The 20,731-nt window shown below is 38.8% G+C and overlaps 1 protein-coding gene across 1 annotated transcript; it reads left to right on the top strand.

The window, feature by feature from the left end:
• Positions 1–421: 421 nt before the first annotated feature.
• Positions 422–5,687, top strand: mchr2b (melanin concentrating hormone receptor 2b). The gene is made up of 2 exons (XM_058063027.2): positions 422–1,098; positions 4,320–5,687. The coding sequence occupies exons 1-2, from the start codon at positions 707–709 to the stop codon at positions 4,957–4,959; spliced, it is 1,032 nt and encodes a 343-aa protein (XP_057919010.2). The 5' UTR covers positions 422–706; the 3' UTR covers positions 4,960–5,687.
• The last annotated feature ends 15,044 nt before the right edge of the window (positions 5,688–20,731 follow it).

Here is a 20,731-nt window from a genome sequence, read left to right as displayed (position 1 = left end):
GCTTATCCTCACGAGGGTCGCGGGGGTGCTGGAGCCTATCCCAGCTGTCTTCTACACCCTGGACTGGTGGCCAGCCAATCACAGGGCACATATAGACAAACAACCATTCACACTCACATTCATACCTATGGATAATTTGGAGTCGCTAATTAACCTAGCATGTTTTTTGGAATGTGGGAGGAAACCGGAGTACCCGGAGAAAACCCACACATGCACGAGGAGAATGAGATGGCCGAGGGTGGAATTGAACCCTGGTCTCCTAGCTGTGAGGTCTGTGCGCTAACCACTCGACCTAAACTTTTATTTTTTAAATATTTTCCTCAAAACCTCATAGTATTATGTATTTCAAATTGACAGTAATACTCCGTGGTATGATTTACCCCAGGAGGGGGTGAGTTTTTTTAAAGGGAGGGAACTTGGGTCCAGACTTGGCAAATCCACCCAGCGCGCCTTCTGGCTTTTTTAGTCAGTCCACTGTTGTCTTCCACGGAGAGATAAAACACGCTTAACAGACCAGCACAGTTAGATTAAGTCCCGCCTGTTTTCAATTACAGTGGGCAGCTTTGAGTGGCACAAAAAGGTCGAGCAAGGCATCGGTGGTGACTTCCACTTCCACTTCCACTTTGGTTGCTGTGACGCGCCGTGCGCACTTCGACGCAGCTCGCAAAAGAGAAGAGCAGGACGCCGCACTCCAACAAAAAAAAAGATGAATGACACGGATATTTTTTGCCAAAACAACTTAACCGAAGCGTCATGCGGAAACGCAACTCTGCGTCCACTCAGCCACATCGACATTGCCACTTTTATGCACATTTTCCCGTCCATTTACGGCATCCTGTGCTCGGTGGGAGTTCTGGCCAATGGCTTGGTCATTTACGCGGTGGCCGCCTGCAAAAAGAAAATGGTCTCGGACATCTACGTGTTGAACCTGGCTATAGCAGACATGCTCTTCTTGATGGTGATGCCCTTCAACATCCACCAGCTGGTCAGGGACAGGCAGTGGGTCTTCGGGAACTTCATGTGCAAAGCGGTGGTTGTGGTGGATGTCAGCAACCAGTTCACCACCGTGGGAATTGTCACTGTGCTGTGTATTGACCGGTAAGCCCACTCAAGTCTTCTATTGCTATTAAATGGAACCAATAATCCCAATTGAGTCATCAAACTCACTTAATTTGAATAATTGAGTTAATAATAATAATAATGATTCAACTGTAGTATAATTACAATACTATATCATTACAATTAGGTGTGTGTATATTTAACACATTCTGTGGCAAATTTACACACCTGAGGCTTTCATTTAGAAATGAAATCATTTTTGGGGGGTATTAAAAGTTGTAAAATTGTGATTTTTTTTAACCCCTCATTAAAATACAACATAATTCATGGAAAATTACAGCTGTTTTATCCCCCATTTTTTGCTGTTTAAATTTTCTAATAATTTAAACTTTGTTTTAATATAACATAAAATAACATAACGTAATAAAACATAACGTAAATATAACATAACATAACATAACATAACATAATATAATATAATATAATATGCCCTGTGATTGGCTGGAAACCAGTCCAGGGTGTACCCCGCCTCTCACCCTAAGACAGCTGGGATAGGCTCCAGCACCCCCACGACCATCGTGAGGAAAAGCGGTAGAAAATGAATGAATGAATAATATAATATAATATAATATAATATAATATAATATAATATAATATAATATAATATAATATAATATAATATAATATAATATAATATAATATAATATAATATAGGGCAGCACGGTAGTTAAGTGGGTAGAGTGCAGGCCACACAGCTAGGACACCCGAGTTCGATTCCGCCCTCGGCCATCTCTGTGTGGAGTTTCCATGTTCTCCCCGTCCCACATTCCAAAAACATGCTAGGTTAATTAGCGACTCCAAATTGTCCATAGGTATGAATGTGAGTGTGAATGGTTGTTTGTCTATATGTGCCCTGTGATTGGCTGGCCACCAGTCCAGGGTGTACCCCGCCTCTCGCCCGGAGACAGCTGGGATAGGCTCCAGCACACCCGCGACCCTTATAAGGAAAAGCGGTAGAAAATGAATGAATAATATAGGGCTGCATGGGGGACAAGTGGTTAGAGCGCAGGCCACACAGCCAGGAGACCGGAGTTCGATTCCGCCCTCGGCCATCTCTGTGTGGAGTTTGCATGTTCTCCCCCTCCCACATTCCAAAAACATGCTAGGTTAATTAGCGACTCCAAATTGTCCATAGGTATGAATGTGAGTGTGAATGGTTGTTTGTCTATATGTGCCCTGTGATTGGCTGGCCACCAGTCCAGGGTGTACCCCGCCTCTCGCCCAATATAATATAATGTAATATAACATAATATGAGTAAACACAAGCTGAGGGATATCAGTGACTCATACCGTACTACGGTGAAAAGAAAACCTTCATTGGGGCCATTTAGCGTATTTTGGAGCCCAGCCGTCTAACAAGTCACCGTCCATTGTGAAGAAATGATGGACAGGAACGGTAATTGCGAGCCATTATTGGAACCATCTTAAACCACTGCACTTAGTCGTGTCAAGATGGAGAAAAAAAACTACAGCTAATTTTAATGCATTGCTTTTCACACAGCATGCTTGGTTTTTACCTGAAGTCATGTCTGTTGTGGAGCTAAAGTGACCTCCAGTTAAAGTAAGTTATTTTCAATAAATACTTTTATTTCATGGTTGGACATTGAAAGAAGAATATAAGACCAGAGGGCAACATTTCAGTACTACTGTATTGTGTATTTAATACATAAATAGCTGGCTTAAATAGCCGGCTTCCTCCCACATTCCAAAAACATGCTAGGTTAATTAGCGACTCCAAATTGTCCATAGGTATGAATGTGAGTGTGAATGGTTGTTTGTCTATATGTGCCCTGTGATTGGCTGGCGACCAGTCCGGGGTGTAGAAGACAGCTCGGATAGGCTCCAGCACCCTAGCGACCCTTGTGAGGATAAGCGATAGAACATGAATGAATGAATGAGTTCTCCTCCTATTTTGTGTGGAAGTGGTAACTTTTTGGCTACTTATTTTGTCTTTCCCCACCCTCGGCCATCTCTGTGTGGAGTTTGCATGTTCTCCCCGTGCATGCGTGGGTTTTTTTCCGGGTACTCCGGTTTCCTCCCACATTCCAAAAACATGCTAGGTTAATTAGCGACTCCAAATTGTCCATAGGTATGAATGTGAGTGTGAATGGTTGTTTGTCTATATGTGCCCTGTGATTGGCTGGCGACCAGTCCAAGGTGTAGAAGATAACTGGGATAGGCTCCAGCACCCTAGCGACCCTTGTGAGGATAAGCGGTAGAAAATGAATGAATGAATGAGTTCTCCTCTTATTTTGTGTGGAAGTGGTAACTTTTTGGCTACTTATTTAGTCTTTCCCCACCCTCGGACATCTCTGTGTGGAGTTTGCATGTTCTCCCCGTGCATGCGTGGGTTTTTTCTCCGGGTACTCCGGTTTCCACCCACATTCCAAAAACACGCTAGGTTAATTAGCGACTCCAAATTGTCCATAGGTATGAATGTGAGTGTGAATGGTTGTTTGTCTATATGTGCCCTGTGATTGGCTGGCGACCAGTCCAAGGTGTAGAAGACAACTGGGATAGGCTCCAGCACCCTAGCGACCCTTGTGAGGATAAGCGGTAGAAAACGAATGAATGAATGAGTTCTCCTCCTATTTTGTGTGGAAGTGGTAACTTTATTTGTCTTTCCCCACCCTCGGACATCTCTGCGTGGAGTTTGCATGTTCTCCCCGTGCATGCCTGGGTTTTCTCCGGTTTCCTCCCACATTCCAAAAACATGCTAGGTTAATTAGCGACTCCAAATTGTCCATAGGTATGAATGTGAGTGTGAATGGTTGTTTGTCTATATGTGCCCTGTGATTGGCTGGCCACCAGTCCAGGGTGTACACCGCCTCTCGACCGAAGACAGCTGGGATAGGCTCCAGCACTCCCGCGACCCTCTTGAGGATAAGCGGTAGAAAATGAATGAATGAATTACAAGACCCCAATGCTATTCATTGTATACCAATTGTGTACCAAGCAGGAAGCTATGAGATTGCTGTGTATAAAGTAGCTACACAAACATACAGTATACTGTATAGTCGCTATAGTAGGCTTTTGCTATATTTACTAGCATGCTGAGATATCATAAGTGGTGGATTTGACTGCATTTGCATGCACGGAATTAAAAGAGATGTTGCTCATTTGAAGTCCACCGGTGATGTGCTTATCAACCGAGTACCAGACTGCAGTACAGGTCTAAAAATATCCCCTCTTCCCCACAGATACATCGCGATTGTTCACCCCACCTCAGAGCGGAGGACCATCCAGTGGACTATCATCATCAACATGCTAGTGTGGATTGGCAGCTTCCTGCTCACCGTACCCGTCATGATGTATGCAAAGGTTGTACGCAGACAGCGTTTGGAGATCTGCATGATGTATCTGGACGGACCGGAGGACATGTACTGGTACACGCTCTACCAGTCCATACTGGGTTTCATCATCCCCCTGGTCATCATCAGCACCTTCTACTCTCTTACGCTGTACCATGTGTTCAGCTCCATCCGTCGTGTCAAGCGGAAGCAGTCCGTGTGGGCAAAGAGGGCCACCAAAATGGTCCTGATGGTGATTGCGTTATTCCTGATCTGCTGGTCGCCGTACCACGTCATTCAGGTCATCAACCTGAGCAACAACTCCCCAACCATCGCCTTCATCTACGCCTACAACATCAGCATCTGCCTCAGCTACTCGCACAGCTGCATCAACCCGCTCATGTTACTCATCTTTGCCCAGAATTACCGTGAACGACTTTGTCACAGAAACAGGATGCATAGTTTCCAGCAGTCGTCCAAGGTCACTGTGGTCAAAACTGAGGGTTCCAGTGTGGCGGCGGAGATCAGTTATCGCTCTACAGCCATATGAACTTCACCAACGTGGACACCGGTCAAACATCCATACATTTTATATCCCGATTATTCTCGCCGGGGTTGCGGGTGTTTGGAGCCTATCCCAGCTGAGACTGGCTCCACTCTGAACCGGTCCTCAGCGAATCAATTATTCACAAGTACCGTATAATCCGGAATATAAGGCATACCTTTTCCACATGGTTTGACCGGTCCTGCGACTTGTACTCCGAAGCGACGGGGAGAACCCACACACAGGAAAACATCGCAAACTCCACACAAAGCCAGAGCTGGAAAATGGAGATAAGGGTGTTGGGTGACTCTCAAAACAGGACAATCTAATGAAACTGTGACTAAATCGGGGATTCTAGCACTGGTTTCCAACTATGAAGACAATGGAGCAAGGGACAGTGACTGCAGCTATGTGACATTAAAAGTAGCTTATTTTTAATAAATACATTTATTTCAGGGTTGGACATTGAAAGAAGAATATAAGACCAGAGGGCAACATTTCAGTACTACTGTATTGTGTATTTAATACATAAATAGCTGGCTGGAATAGGTTTTGTTTGTGTAGACTGCATTTAGAGGTGAAAACAACATGAAAACCACACAGCTGTCAATGTGAGAGAAGGTGACAACAAAAATAGCGAATATGGGTTCAATTTCCTGGAAGCGCAATGCTATAGCTAATGCTATATGCCATGTAAGAACTGACGTGATTTTGGTTACTATCAAGAAAAACATAAACATCAGCAAAACAGATCAATAAACTAAAGAATACTTGTGATTTCCTCGTCTGGAGTCAAGTCTCAAGTCAAGTCATGTAGAAACATCACGTATCAACTCTTTGTCACCCCTATCCGAGTTCTGCTCTCGTCTCCAATGATAAATTATCTTGCTCCAATCACTGATTTTTGGGATCTATGGTTATCATCATCATGAAGATTTGACATGACAGTCGTCGGACTGGGTCACCAAAACCACTCAACACAACATTTGGACGGTAATATTAGCGTAAACATTACAAGACCCGGCTGGCTGCACGGTGGTCGAGTGGTTAGCACGCAGACCTCACAGCTAGGAGAACAGGGTTCAATTCCACCCTATAAAAAGGTATAGTCATAATTGATGTGACAAATATTGAGTGATGTTATGCTAAGATGTCTTGATGGTTCAGCATATTATATTATTATATTTTTTTTTTCTTCTTTTCTATCCCCTCCTGCTCTCCAGTCAGCATATTATATGTACAGTATAAGTATTAAAAAATATGAGGGGGTCCAAACATGAAAAAAATGAGTGGTGATGGCATTTTGTTTTGTAAGGAAACACCACACATGTGCATGTGCAGAAAAAATGCATATTTTTACAGAAAACATCATATTTAGACCAAAAATGTAAGAGTTTGCGATGCCACAAATGTCGAATCAGGTGCTGTATTTTATCCCGAATGTTGTTATAGTCACAAAACATTAATAACTAGTGTTAATAACAAAAAAAAGTGATATGTAATTATAAATAAATGTATTGTCCAGTATACTGAAAGAGCTCCAGACATGAAAACCGACATGCGGCTATTGTGCACCATTTCATAAAAAGCAAAAGGGGCTCATATTAAAGAGAATTTGCCGAGGCTTAATGGCAGTGACGGGAATTTGTAGAGAATTACTGACAGACACAGCAAGATCCAGTGTCTTCTTGCTTCACAGTGAAATGGCTGTAAAATGCTGCATGAAATCCATTTTCATTTCCAACTTGCAGCCCACTAACCTGAAGAATAACAAGATTTTTTTGGAGCTTGCAGAGAGATTACCGCAGTGCAGTGTGACTGCTTTGATAGTCCATTCAGCGTTTCTTTTCCCAGGTAGACGGGTGGACGTGGTGCTTTAAAAAAAAAAAAAAAAAAGGTAGCTGAGGTACTGTTCATTGTTCTAAGCACCGGAGGATCATTGTGATGAGTTTGTCGTCGTCATGCGTGTTAACTGGATAACTGGGGATAACAATCATAAGATGAAATGGTCTCGCAGCACCACTTCACCAAAAAGGAAAAAGAAGTGTTGTGAAAAAAAAAGTAAAGTTATGTTATGTGAAGGAACATTATTGTATTTATTATAATGTATAATACAATGTACTATAAGTACTGCATCTTTTTTTCTAATTATATTCCTAAATGTCCTTTCATAATGTTGGAACTTTTTCACCCAATGTAATTTTCCAAAAATTACAACTTTAATTTGTATTGTTTTTTTCTCATATTCCGACTTACGTGTATTAAAAAAATACATATATTTAATATTTCAACTCTACACTCCTTAATATTTTTTTTGCAGTTTTTTCTAGTGAAACCGCAGCTTTTGTCCTCATTAGAATAAATCTTTATTCTTAGAAAATGACCTTTGTTTTATAATAATTATAATAATAATAATTTGATTCTAAAATTTACACCAACCCACTTTTTTAAAAAAACAGCAAAAAAAAATAATTTTTGAAAATTTTTTGAAAAATAAAAAAAAAATAAAACCATATTCTTTGTTTCTCTTCATAAAATAGAACATATTTCTGTAATATTTCAACTTTGTGCCAAAATTACAGTATTTTTACTCACAAAATTGGGACTTTTTCTCCTTAATATTATGACTTTATTTTTTGTAAAACCAAAGTTTTCCATGTTTTCTGTTGTGGTTTTTTTTTGTTTGTTTTCTTGTTAAAAGGTATCACAATTATTTCTTATTATTATTATCATAGTTTTATAATAGTTTTATTATAGTTTTTCGTGGGGAGCATGACAGTTTTCCCATGTAATTTACGGTCACAACAAATTGCAGCTTCTTAAGTGTTGTGGTCACCGTTTCTGTTTTGGGGGTGTTTTTATCCATGGTTGTTGTTGTTTGCCCCCCCCCCCCCCACGCATGTGTGCTTTTGTTTTAAGGCAAAAATAGCAAATGTTAGTGAATATGTGTATTGTTGTTGAACATGCAGATGGAAAATGTACTGTATACTTGAACTGTGTACTCGCCAACTGAGAAAACGTCAACTTAAAAATGTCACATGAACTTTCTTGGGATTAAAAAAAAAAAAAAGACTCAGATATGAAATATTCCGCTTTGCTATCTTTTTTTTTTGCATTTCCATTTTTAAATGTTTTAACTGAAATGGGGTATTCATTGACAAAAAATGCTGTTAAATTGTGGTTGTAGTTTGTCCTGTTCTAAATGAGAGTCAAAATATTAGAAACAGAGCATAAACTCCAGCCATAATAATAATAATAAACATATTTTTAATAGGCCCGTGTCAAAGGCTTGAAATTCAACTTGTGATTTCCTGTTCTTCACTTTCTTTCACTTGCACCTCAGCTCATTCGCTACCAATGATATATTTGCTGAGTCCTATTTGTTTATGTTGTTCTGCTATTGTCATTGCAATTGTTGTTTTTGTCTCTCTCTGTATTGTCCCCCTCTTGGATTCGCAATCCCCCCGCTCCTTGTTTTTTTTTTCCTTCTTTTCTATCCCCTCCTGCTCTTTGTCTCTCTCTGTATTGTCCCCCTCTTGGACTCGCATCCCCCCGCTCCTTGTTTTTTTTTTTCCTTCTTTTCTATCCCCTCCTGCTCTTTGTCTCTCTCTGTATTGTCCCCCTCTTGGACTTGCATCCCCCCGCTCCTTGTTTTTTTTCCCTTCTTTTCTATCCCCTCCTGCTCTCCAGTCTCCAGTCAGCATATTATACGTACAGTATAAGTATTAAAAAATATGAGGGGGTCCAAACATAAAAAAAAGGAGTGGCGTTGGCATTTTGTTTTGTAAGGAAACACCACACGCGTGCATGTGCAGAACAAAATGGCATATTTTTACAAAAAACATCATATTTGGACCAAAAATGTGAGAGTTTGTGATGCCAAAAATGTCGAATGTATGTTGTTATAGTCACAAAATATTAATAACTAGAGTTAATAACTAAAAAGAGCGATATGTATTTATGAATAAATGTATTGTCCAGCATATTGAAAGAGGTCTAGACATGAAAACCGATATGTGGCTATTGTGCACCATTTCATAAAAGCAAAAGGGCCGCTAGCTCATATTAAAGAAAATTTGCCGAGGCTTATATGGAGGACCAAAACTGCCAAAATAATAAATAACTAAATAAATAAAAGTGGAAATAAAAACAAAAATCCAAAAAAAAAATCAAAAAATTAAATACAAAAAAATAAATATAAATGGAAATAAAACAAAAATATTTTTTTTAAATTTTTGAATCTTGTTTTTATTTTTGTATTTATTTTTGCTTTTATTTAGTTATTTATTTATTTATATATTTTTTAATTTTTGTTTTTATTTTTGCTTTTATTTATTTATTTATGTATATATTTTTTATTTTTGTTTTTATTTCCATTTATATTTATTTGTTTGTATTTAATTTTTTGATTTTTTTTTCATTTTTGTTTTTATTTCCACTTTTATTTATTTATTTATTTATTATTTTGGCAGTTTTGGTCCTCCATAGGCTTAATGGCAGTGACGGGAATTTGTAGAGAATTACTGACAGACACAGCAAGATTAAGTGTCTTCTTGCTTCACAGTGAAATGACTGGAAAATGCTGTTTTTTTTTTCTTCTTTTCTATCCCCTCCTGCTCTCCAGTCCGGCCACTCCATATAACAGGGAAAGTGTAGGACCGTTTACAGCTTGTTCAGGGTTCAGGAAAAAAAAAACCCTCAAAATGTAAAAAAAAATGAAGATTAAAAATTAGGGAAAAGACTTCCACGTCTGATTTCCAGAACTTCAACTTTCAGCAAATAAGAAGACAATAAGGTTATTGTGGATGTGATATGAAAGCCAGGTTTACAGGCCATCAGAGGACCAGCTGATCCTAGCCTGGGTGGTGTTGGCAAAGCTTGGGAAAATCAGTGCTCGCTGCTGTTGTCTTGTGATGCTATTTTCCTGTGGCTATGAGACTTTGTTGATTGAACTTGACATTGGACGTGACTTTGCTGTGTCGGCGTACGGTTTTGGCCTATGGCTTTCACGTGATACATTTCTTGTGTCGGTAATGTTGAATGAGGCTACTGTACATGATCATTTCACACTGTTCAAGTTCTCTGTAAAGGCATAGCTTCTTATATGTTTAGACTCTGGGGCGTACATTATTTTAATTTAATTTTTTAATTTTTTAATTTTTTAATTTTTTAATTTTTTAATTTTTAATTTTTTAATTTTTTAATTTAATTTTAATATTTTATTCCTCAAACATTTATTTTTTTACTCCTATAACCACACCTTTATGCTTGTAAAACAATGTTGTTATTTTAATATTCTAATTATAAATGACTAAATGTGACTTTATTGCAATTTTTAGTAAAACGACTGCATTTTTTTCCCATTTTTGGACATCTAAAAGTTGGCCTACTTTACATTTACTATTGAGCCCATGAAAATGGACACATATTGTAATAAGTAATAGTAAACAGAAATGTAGAGTAAGGAGTTATATTCCTTTATAGTGCCAATTACCCTTATGGGAAAAAAATGTCTTCTCTATAGTCACAAAGAACAACTGTTACAAGCCAAAACAACAAAACAACAGCCATCATTGTGTTCCAGAATTTAGTCCTTGGGCTGTGATGTAAACCAGGGGTGTCCGACTTGTTTTCACGCAAGGCCATATCGCAGTTATGATTTTGATTTTTAATATTAAAGTTTACAAGAATTACACTACGTTCATGAGATGTTTTGGACTAGACTCATCCCTCGTTTATCATGGTTAATTGGTTCCAGACTCCATTTAAGTATTTGGCGGATAGAAAAACATTCTAAATATGAGTCTTGTAGACATAAACTAACACCCCTATAGTCATTATTCCACGCCTATTCTATCCTTCTTTGTTTACATCACGTTGCTCAACTTGTATGCTGCATGGACTTGAGACAACCGCTAGCAAGTTAAGCTGTTTTGTTTAAACTTAAGAAGTCAAACCATACCACTTCCACACGGGATGAGAGGATAAAAACACATACAAAAAAAACGTAACAGTAAGGGAGGGATAATCAAACTGCAACATTGGGAGTTCTTATATATTCCTGAAAGTTTTCCTCGTACTCCATTATTATACTCTAGCATTATTTCTTGGATGTACCTTCAATGGTGAGTTTTAGGCTTTAGTCTTTGTGTTCCGTCCTAGCTTTGTTTGCTGTTTTGTAGTTTTCTCACACGGTTATCACTAGCTCAACTTGTATTTATTATTAATGACTGAAGTAACCGCTCGTCAGTGGCAGGTCACCTGTAGACAACCATCCACGCTCACCTTCACAAAGCGAGAACATCAAAAATCCACACAGCGATTGACGTGCCAACCACAAGCCCGACGATGCTGCCTAATTTGTAGAACTATATTCTAATATAACCGACATTTGAGAAGCCGTTTTTTTTGCAAACTGAGTGAATAAAAGGAAGAATGCATTGCTTCAGCAACATCCAAAAGACCCGGAGGACATGAACTTGATGATGGCGTAAGACTTTCAAAGAGTTTTTTTTTTTTTTTTTACAACATTCAAGCACATCAAGGGAGCTTGATGTGTCCTTGCCGTAGTCCACAATACAAGATATGCTGCCATGACGACTACAAAGTCAAAAAACATTCATAGGAGAAACATTTGATGCAATATAATGGAGGAGGTCACATCCACCAACCTCATATTAGCGGTTGCCACAGCAAAGCAGGTTTTAGTCCCCCTTGAGACAAGGCCTGGGACTGGCACTGGACATTTCTAATGGCTGCGTGTTGGGTATCGAAACTACACAGTCTCCACAAAAAGCAGCAGCACGCTTATACACCCTTATACACCCTTATACCACCAGAGAAAACTAGTTTAATGAGCATAATCCCTCGTTTATCACGGGTATTTGCTTCAAGGACCTGATTGGGTCTCACCTTCCTGCCTGAAAGTCGGACACACATCTTCAAGAAATCACTGAAGTTGGGCCTGTCCACAGCTTCCTGACTGACAGGGGGCAGTAAGTGAGGCTGTAACTACTCAACTACTCATTAACTACTCACTAGTTCCTCAATAACTACTCATTAGTTCCTCAGCAACTAAGTTGTTCATCAGTAACAACTCAATTCGCCAGTAACTACTCTATAATTAATCAGTAACTACTCATTAATTCATCAGTAACTACTCATTAGGTCCTCAGTAACTACTCCTTAGTTCCTCAGTAACTACTCACTAGTTCCTCAGTAACTACTCACTAGTTCCTCAGTAACTACTCACTAGTTCCTCAGTAACTACTCACTAGTTCCTCAGTAACTACTCACTAGTTCCTCAGTAACTACTCACTAGTTCCTCAGCAACTAAGTTGTTCATCAGTAACAACTCAATTCACCAGTAACTACTCTATAATTAATCAGTAACTACTCATTACTTTCTTAACTACTCATTAATTAATCAGTAACTGCTCATTAGGTCCTCAGTAACTACTCACTAGTTCCTCAGCAACTAAGTTGTTCATCAGTAACAACTCAATTCACCAGTAACTATATAATTAATCAGTAACTACTCATTAGGTCCTCAGTAACTACTCCTTAGTTCCTCAGTAACTACTCACTAGTTCCTCAGTAACTACTCACTAGTTCCTCAGTAACTACTCACTAGTTCCTCAGCAACTAAGTTGTTCATCAGTAACAACTCAATTTCCCAGTAACTACTCTATAATTAATCAGTAACTACTCCTTAGTTCCTCAGTAACTACTCCTTAGTTCCTCAGTAACAACTCAATTCACCAGTAACTACTCAATTCACCAGTAACTACTCTATAATTAATCAGTAACTACTCATTAGTTTCTCAATAACTACTCATTAGTTCCTCAGTAACTAAGTTGTTCATCAGTAACAACTCATGAATTCACCAGTAACTAATCTATAATTAATCAGTAACTACTCATTAGTTCCTCAGTAACTACTCATTAGTTCCTCAGTAACTAAGTTGTTCATCAGTAACAACTCATTAATTCACCAGTAACTAATCTATAATTAATCAGTAACTACTCATTAGTTCCTCAGTAACTACTCATTAGTTCCTCAGTAACTAAGTTGTTCATCAGTAACAACTCATTAATTCACCAGTAACTATAATTAATCAGTAACTACTCTATAATCCGTAACTACTTATTAGTTCATCAGTAACTACTCATTAGTTCATCATTAACTAACTTGTTCATCAGTAACAACTCATGAATTCACCAGTAACTACTCTATAATTAATCAGTAACAACTCATTAGTTCCTCAGTAACTAAGTTGTTCATCAGTAACAACTCATTAATTCACCAGTAACTATAATTAATCAGTAACTACTCTAATCAGTAACTACTCATTAGTTCCTCAATAACTACTCATTAGTTCACCATTTACTAACTTGTTTATCAGTAACAACTCATGAATTCACCAGTAACTACTCTATAGTTAATCAGTAACTACTCATTAGTTCCTCAGTAACTACTCATTAGTTCCTCAGTAACTAAGTTGTTCATCAGTAACAACTCATTAGTTCACCAGTAACTACTCTATAATTAATCAGTAACAACTCATTAGTTCCCCAGTAACTAAGTTGTTCATCAGTAACAACTCATTAATTCACCAGTAACTATAATTAATCAGTAACTACTCTAATCAGTAACTACTCATTAGTTCCTCAATAACTACTCATTAGTTCACCATTTACTAACTTGTTTATCAGTAACAACTCATGAATTCACCAGTAACTACTCTATAATTAATCAGTAACTACTCATTAGATCCTCAGTAACAACTCATTAGTTCCTCAGTAACTAAGTTGTTCATCAGTAACAACTCATTAGTTCACCAGTAACTACTCTATAATTAATCAGTAACAACTCATTAGTTCCTCAGTAACTAAGTTGTTCATCAGTAACAACTCATTAATTCACCAGTAACTATAATTAATCAGTAACTACTCTAATCAGTAACTACTCATTAGTTCCTCAATAACTACTCATTAGTTCACCATTTACTAACTTGTTCATCAGTAACAACTCATGAATTCACCAGTAACTACTCTATAATTAATCAGTAACTACTCATTAGATCCTCAGTAACAACTCATTAGTTCCTCAGTAACTAAGTTGTTCATCAGTAACAACTCATTAGTTCACCAGTAACTACTCTATAATTAATCAGTAACAACTCATTAGTTCCTCAGTAACTAAGTTGTTCATCAGTAACAACTCATTAATTCACCAGTAACTATAATTAATCAGTAACTACTCTAATCAGTAACTACTCATTAGTTCCTCAATAACTACTCATTAGTTCACCATTTACTAACTTGTTCATCAGTAACAACTCATGAATTCACCAGTAACTACTCTATAATTAATCAGTAACTACTCATTAGATCCTCAGTAACAACTCATTAGTTCCTCAGTAACTAAGTTGTTCATCAGTAACAACTCATTAGTTCACCAGTAACTACTCTATAATTAATCAGTAACAACTCATTAGTTCCTCAGTAACTAAGTTGTTCATCAGTAACAACTCATTAATTCACCAGTAACTATAATTAATCAGTAACTACTCTAATCAGTAACTACTCATTAGTTCCTCAATAACTACTCATTAGTTCACCATTTACTAACTTGTTCATCAGTAACAACTCATGAATTCACCAGTAACTACTCTATAGTTAATCAGTAACTACTCATTAGTTCCTCAGTAACTACTCATTAGTGCCCATGGAGCATCCCCCAAGCTTGCATGAGGAAGGGTAGCTCCAAATGATAGATGATTAGGGCCTGACGGCGCCCCCATAGTATGTTTTCCTCGCCATAGCTCATGTAGGTTTTAACGCAGGCACGTCTTGGAGACACTTTTCCTTCACAGAGACGATAAAGCCCATTTTATCTTAACCATTGAAGACGGCTTTTCTTCTCACCATCCATACACAGCAAAATACGAGCAGGTCAACCATCATAAAGCAACGCTGGCGCACCCAGCATCACGCCTGTGATTTAGCAAAGGTGTGCCTCAGTAAACAAAGCCGTGCTGCATAGCTGGGATGATAACAAGGGGCCAAATAAGTAAGATTGAATATTGATCAGATGCCTTTTTTACAACCCCAAGGCACCTAAATATCATCCACAAAAGGTTTGTTCGATGCCATGACAGAGGATGCAAGCTCACTTTTTCAGCAACACAAAAAGTGGTGCAAATCCTAATTGGTCTGATGGTGTTAGGAAAGTTTTAAGATCAAACATTATGCCGAGCTTTTGTTTTACCTGCTGAGTGCATCCTTTTTTGATTGTAATGCAAGTTTAATTGGACTTTGTCAGCAGTATAAAAAAAAAAAAAAACACGCGAGAGGCATATTGATGAGAGGCTTCTCATCTTCTTTCCTGGACACATCTCCTGCTGGGCATCCACCCTAATATGAAGTGACATTTCTCAACAATATCTCAAATAAATCTGCACATTGATTTCGACATTCAATTTTAGGGAAATATATTCCAGCTTTCATGCACACAGTCAGACACTGGAGTGTTTCTCTTGTCAAAAGGGACCCCCTGCTGGGGCCTATTATGTGCCAATACAAACTTGCTTTTTCTGTTTCTTCTTTTATTCAACTCAAAAGTCTCCGTCCCGCATTGATGTTTAACAAGTCCATCTGCCTCCGTCTAAACATTGACGTCAGACGCGTGACTGACGTCTGAGCAATGAACGAGATAAGTGAATTACGACTATCAACATCCAGTTTGCGGCTGCACGGCGCACGAGTGGTTAGCGCGCAGGCCTCACAGCTAGGAGACCAAAATCAAGTTCAAGTCAACCCCTTAGCATGTTTTTGGAATGTGGGAGGAAAACCCACGCATACACGGGGAGAACATGCAAACTCCACACAGAGATGACCGAGAGTGGAGAAACACAAAATAAGTAGCCAAAAAGTTACCACTTCCACACAAAATAAGAGGAGAACTCTCATGCAAACTCCACACGTATACTATATCATACACATATATATATATACACACATATACATATATATATACACATATATATATACATACATATATACACATACACTCGGGTCTCCTAGCTGTGAGGCCTGCACGCTAACCACTCGTCCGCCGTTCAGCCGCAAACTGGATGTTCATTCATTCATTTTAATACCGCTTTTTCCTCACAAGGGTCGCGGGGGTGCTGGAGCCTATCCCAGCTGTCTTTGGGTGAGTGGCGGGGTACACCCTGGACCGGTCGCCAGCCAATCACAGGGCACATATAGACAAACAACCATTCACACTCACATTCATATTCATATCTATGGATAATTTGGAGTCACCAATTAGCCTAGCATGTTTTTTGGAATGTGGGAGGAAACCGGAGTACCCGGAGAAAACCCACGCATGCACGGGGAGAACATGCAAACTCCACACAGAGATGGCCGAGGGTGGAGAAACACAAAATAAGTAGCCAAAAAGTTACCACTTCCACACAAAATAAGAGGAGAACTCTCATGCAAACTCCACACGTATACTATATCATACACATATATATATATACATACATATACACAAACATATATATATATACATATACATATATATACTTATATACATATATACATACATATACATATATACATACATATATATATATACATACATATATATACACACACACATATATATATACATATACATATATACACATACATATACACATACATATATACGTACATACATATATACATATACACATATATACATATACATACATATATAGACATATATATATATGCATTGTACTATTAATGATGTTCAAATTTAATGGAGGTGATCTCAATATCTACTCTAACTACTGCTGTTTGTACCGTATACTGATCATTGACAGTACAGCTTGCATTGACTCAAATACAACACCACATTTTTTGGTTGGCTGATAATCTTTTTTTTTTTTTTTTTAATGGAAACACTCAAAAGTTTCAGTGGAGTTGTTCAATGTGGATTTCAACCAAAATGCTGTGGGGAAAAAATAGGCTTCAAACAACCGTGGAGTTCAAACCATCATAATGAACCCAGGCAATTCTCCACTCTGTTGGGACCCAAGGCAAAAAGTCACAGAACCCCCCCCCCACCACCACTTCCACTGCTGTAGAAGTACAGAGTACAAAGTTTGCCAGCCCTCAGGGGTCGCCTACTGGGTTGGGACCGCGAGCGGTTGCATGCCTCGCCTGGTGGCAAGCTGCTCCCCCTTAAGGACTAATGCTACTTGAGACTTCAGCGAATCCTACTTGACTTGGGCTAAAGTTATTTCCTTTAAACTCAAAAAGCCAAAAACTTACCACTTCCACATGGATAGGGAGGATAACTATTAACAGTTATTTAACCTTTAACATGAACATTAATCAAACGTAATAATTTTTTCTCAGTACATGATACCATACAGCATCCATATCAAACATTAAACTTTCATATCAAGGCGGGGGCCTCAAAGTAGTGTCCTGCGGACCACATTTGGCCCACGGGCCGCGTGTTTGAGACCCCTCATGTAAAAATTAGTAACCGGACTGACGATGACAATGCTCAGGCTCAAAAGTTTGCTTGCACTTCTCAAAAAGATGCAAAGTCAGCCACCTGCAAGTACTTGAAGGTGATATTCTGCAAGTAATGTTGTGTAACTTCATTAATACAGAAGTTTTGCATGTAGGATTAACTAGCAGTGAAGTAGCCGGTGTGGACACTATCCCAAAAGGACCAATTCGGCACGGATAATATCAAAACAATAAACATCCATAGGCAATATGAGCATTCCAGGCAGGACCGCGTTTGATGCCACATAAAGCTCATCGGTACATGAAATGTGTCAGGATTTTTACAGCCTCGGGTTCAGTGGTTTTCCAAGTGCCATTAGCTGATTCCTTCATGGCGCACATGATCAATATCACGGCAATGTGATCATTACCTGTTCATTAACACCATTCAGGGCCTTTAAAAAGCTTTTACAGTTTAATTTGCCCGCAGGCGAAGACATAAAGACTGATTTAATCAGTCAACGAGGACATCTAAATTTGTGTGTTGAGGAGGAAGAATGGCTTAGCAGTGTGCGTTGCGTGTACGAAATGTACACACAAATGTCATACATTCTTGTGTGTCTTTATATCATCTGGAATCGTGCATGTTTTTTCCTCATTCCTGGTAAACAAATTAAAAATAATTCCGTTAATATTACTTGTAATTAACCACTTAAAGTGAGTCTGTACCTCAGACAACATGACCTAATTTCATAAAGACATTTGAAGAAGACGTAAGCATGTGTGGCTGATATCCAATACCCCTCAATAAAGGTTAATGTCATTTAATGGAGGGCGGCGTCAGATGAGACGGCAGACGACCTGCTGAGGCAATTCATCATCTACAAAAAAGTGACGCGGCAATTTTTGCATTTATTTATACTGTGAAGCAGCACTTTTAAAACCTAAAACAGAGCCGGTCTACACAATAATAACAACAAAATACTCCCAATGTAGTGAGTTTTCCATTCTGGACCATAATGTTTTCCATCATTTCATTCAATTAGATCATTAACCAGAGCTGCACGGTGGTGAAGTGGTTAGCGCGCAGGTCTCACAGCTAGGAAACCCGAGTTCAATTCCACACTACACCATCTCTGTGTGGAGTTTGCATGTTCTCCCCATGTGTGCGTGGGTTTTCCGGTTTTCTCGCACATTCCAAAAACATGCTAGGTTAATTAGCGACTCCAAATTGTCCATAGGTATGAATGAGAGTGTGAATGGTTGTTTGTCTATATGTGGGATAGGCTCCAGCACCCCAGCGACAAGCGTCAAAAATGAATGAATGAATGAATTGATCATCAACCAATCAGGTAGGTCCACAACAAATCGGCTTCAGCCATCACTGATGATGTTTATGAGGGAACAACGGCAGTTTATTATTATTATTATTATTATTTACATTATAGTATTTCATGAGAGTGTATTACAGTTTTATATCTTAATTTTTGTGGGGTTTTTTGGGGCGGGGGCAATCAGTTTTCAGCTTCCATGTGTTGCCAGGTCAATGTAATCTGCCCAGAGCCTTCATAATCAGGAATGCAGGCCCATGTCACATACACATGATTAGCAATGGGGTTGTTTCTTTCAACAATCAGATTGGGAATTCACTACTTAGTCCTGAGATTCACATACAAGTTGAAGAGACAAAAAAAAAGTTAAAAAGTAAAAAAAAAAAAAGTACAGTTATCCTTCGCTATATCACGGTTTCAATATCAACCCCTCAATCTGTCACAGTTTTTCAAAAAATCATTAATTAATAAATAATTGCTGTTTCATGGTTGACTATGGTCCTACTATTAGTCCAAAATATTCAAAGACGAGTCACATGTAGTACATATTCTGGTCACTAGATGTAAGGTAATGTTACATTACCTTACTTTGTACCTTACCTTGACTCGCAGCCATCTAACATGACAGTGAAAAAAGGTTGTACATTTTTGCATTCTTCCTTTCTCCCTCTTCCCCACTCTGTTTAAATCCTATACAATAAACAAATTGGAGGCAAACTAGTTAGCTCATGCTATGTTTAAAGTGTAAACAAAGCTAGCAGTATTGTCAGAGTTTACATCTGTATGCCAGATTAGTGTCAGACTGAAGTCCCCATGTCTTATTATTGCTTATCGTGTCTACTATATGAAGTAATATGAGCATAAAAGTGACCATAGGGGTGTTATGTCATGTCTACAGGTCTCTAATGTTAAAAAAACATTTTCAGAAGGTCATAAAAAAATTTAGTATGCTCTAACTAGAAAAATATTCCATTTATCAATACTGAATCCTACTTCACTGAAATGGAGCCAATAAATGAGGGACAATTGTATTTTTGCAAAGTGCACACGCATTCATGGCCCTTCCCACTTTGCCCCTGCAACTGGCAAAGACCGCCTTTGAATGCAGCACATGAAAAGGCGAGTGATGAGCTGAGTGCCGTCATGTGGTGTACCGTTTCTCCAAGTCATCTGACGCCGGCGCCCACTGGTGAATGCGTACCATTGACTGTTTAGCCGAGTCATTTTGCATCAGTTAAATCATTTGCGAACAATCTTAACTGCAGGCTAGAGTGGGCCTTCTTCCTCGTGGACACCCACAGGGAATTTCGTTATTCCATCTCAAGGTGCTAGAATTCCTTGATGACCAGCATCGAGTCGTGGCTTTAGAGCAGTTTGGTTAAAAATACTTGAGTTGTGTTCATTCCCATAGGGCAGGGGTCGGCAACCCGCGGCTCTAAAGCTTCCTTGTTAGTGGTGTGTCGGTCATGAACGAACGGGTCAAAAGAACTAGTTCTTTTTTGTGAACGGAACAAACGAGGTCACCGCCCCTAAAATACCTGTTCAGTCCGTTCAGTTGCAAATGCTTTTAATTGATTGGCTGAAGAGTCAGTTCACCGTTCTTACACAAGTACACCAGTCTTATCCTGGCTCTGTGGGTGGGTGGGGTTAGCTGACTGAAAAACCGAGACCGAGAGATTGACCGACACTCGTCGGCTGTTCATTCATGACCGACAGTTGAATCGGAACGAATGTGAAAAATGAGACGAAACGGACTGACTCGACACGGCTAATCGGATCTATGCACAGGCTAACGACCAATTGATCGAAATGAACGGCTCTTTTTACTGAATGAACCGAAATGATCAAAACCAAAAAATGTAACCACTTCACTTGTATTTCAATATGTTTTGACTAATAATGGACCATAATCTACCACAAAACAG

This window comes from Doryrhamphus excisus, linkage group LG22 (assembly GCF_037039965.1).
Source record: "Doryrhamphus excisus strain RoL-2023G ecotype Guam linkage group LG22, RoL_Dexc_Guam_v1.1, whole genome shotgun sequence".
NCBI classification, from domain to species: Eukaryota; Metazoa; Chordata; class Actinopteri; order Syngnathiformes; family Syngnathidae; genus Doryrhamphus; species Doryrhamphus excisus.
The sequence above is the reverse complement of the archived record's forward strand: the minus strand, read 5'-3'. Positions and strand labels throughout refer to the sequence as shown.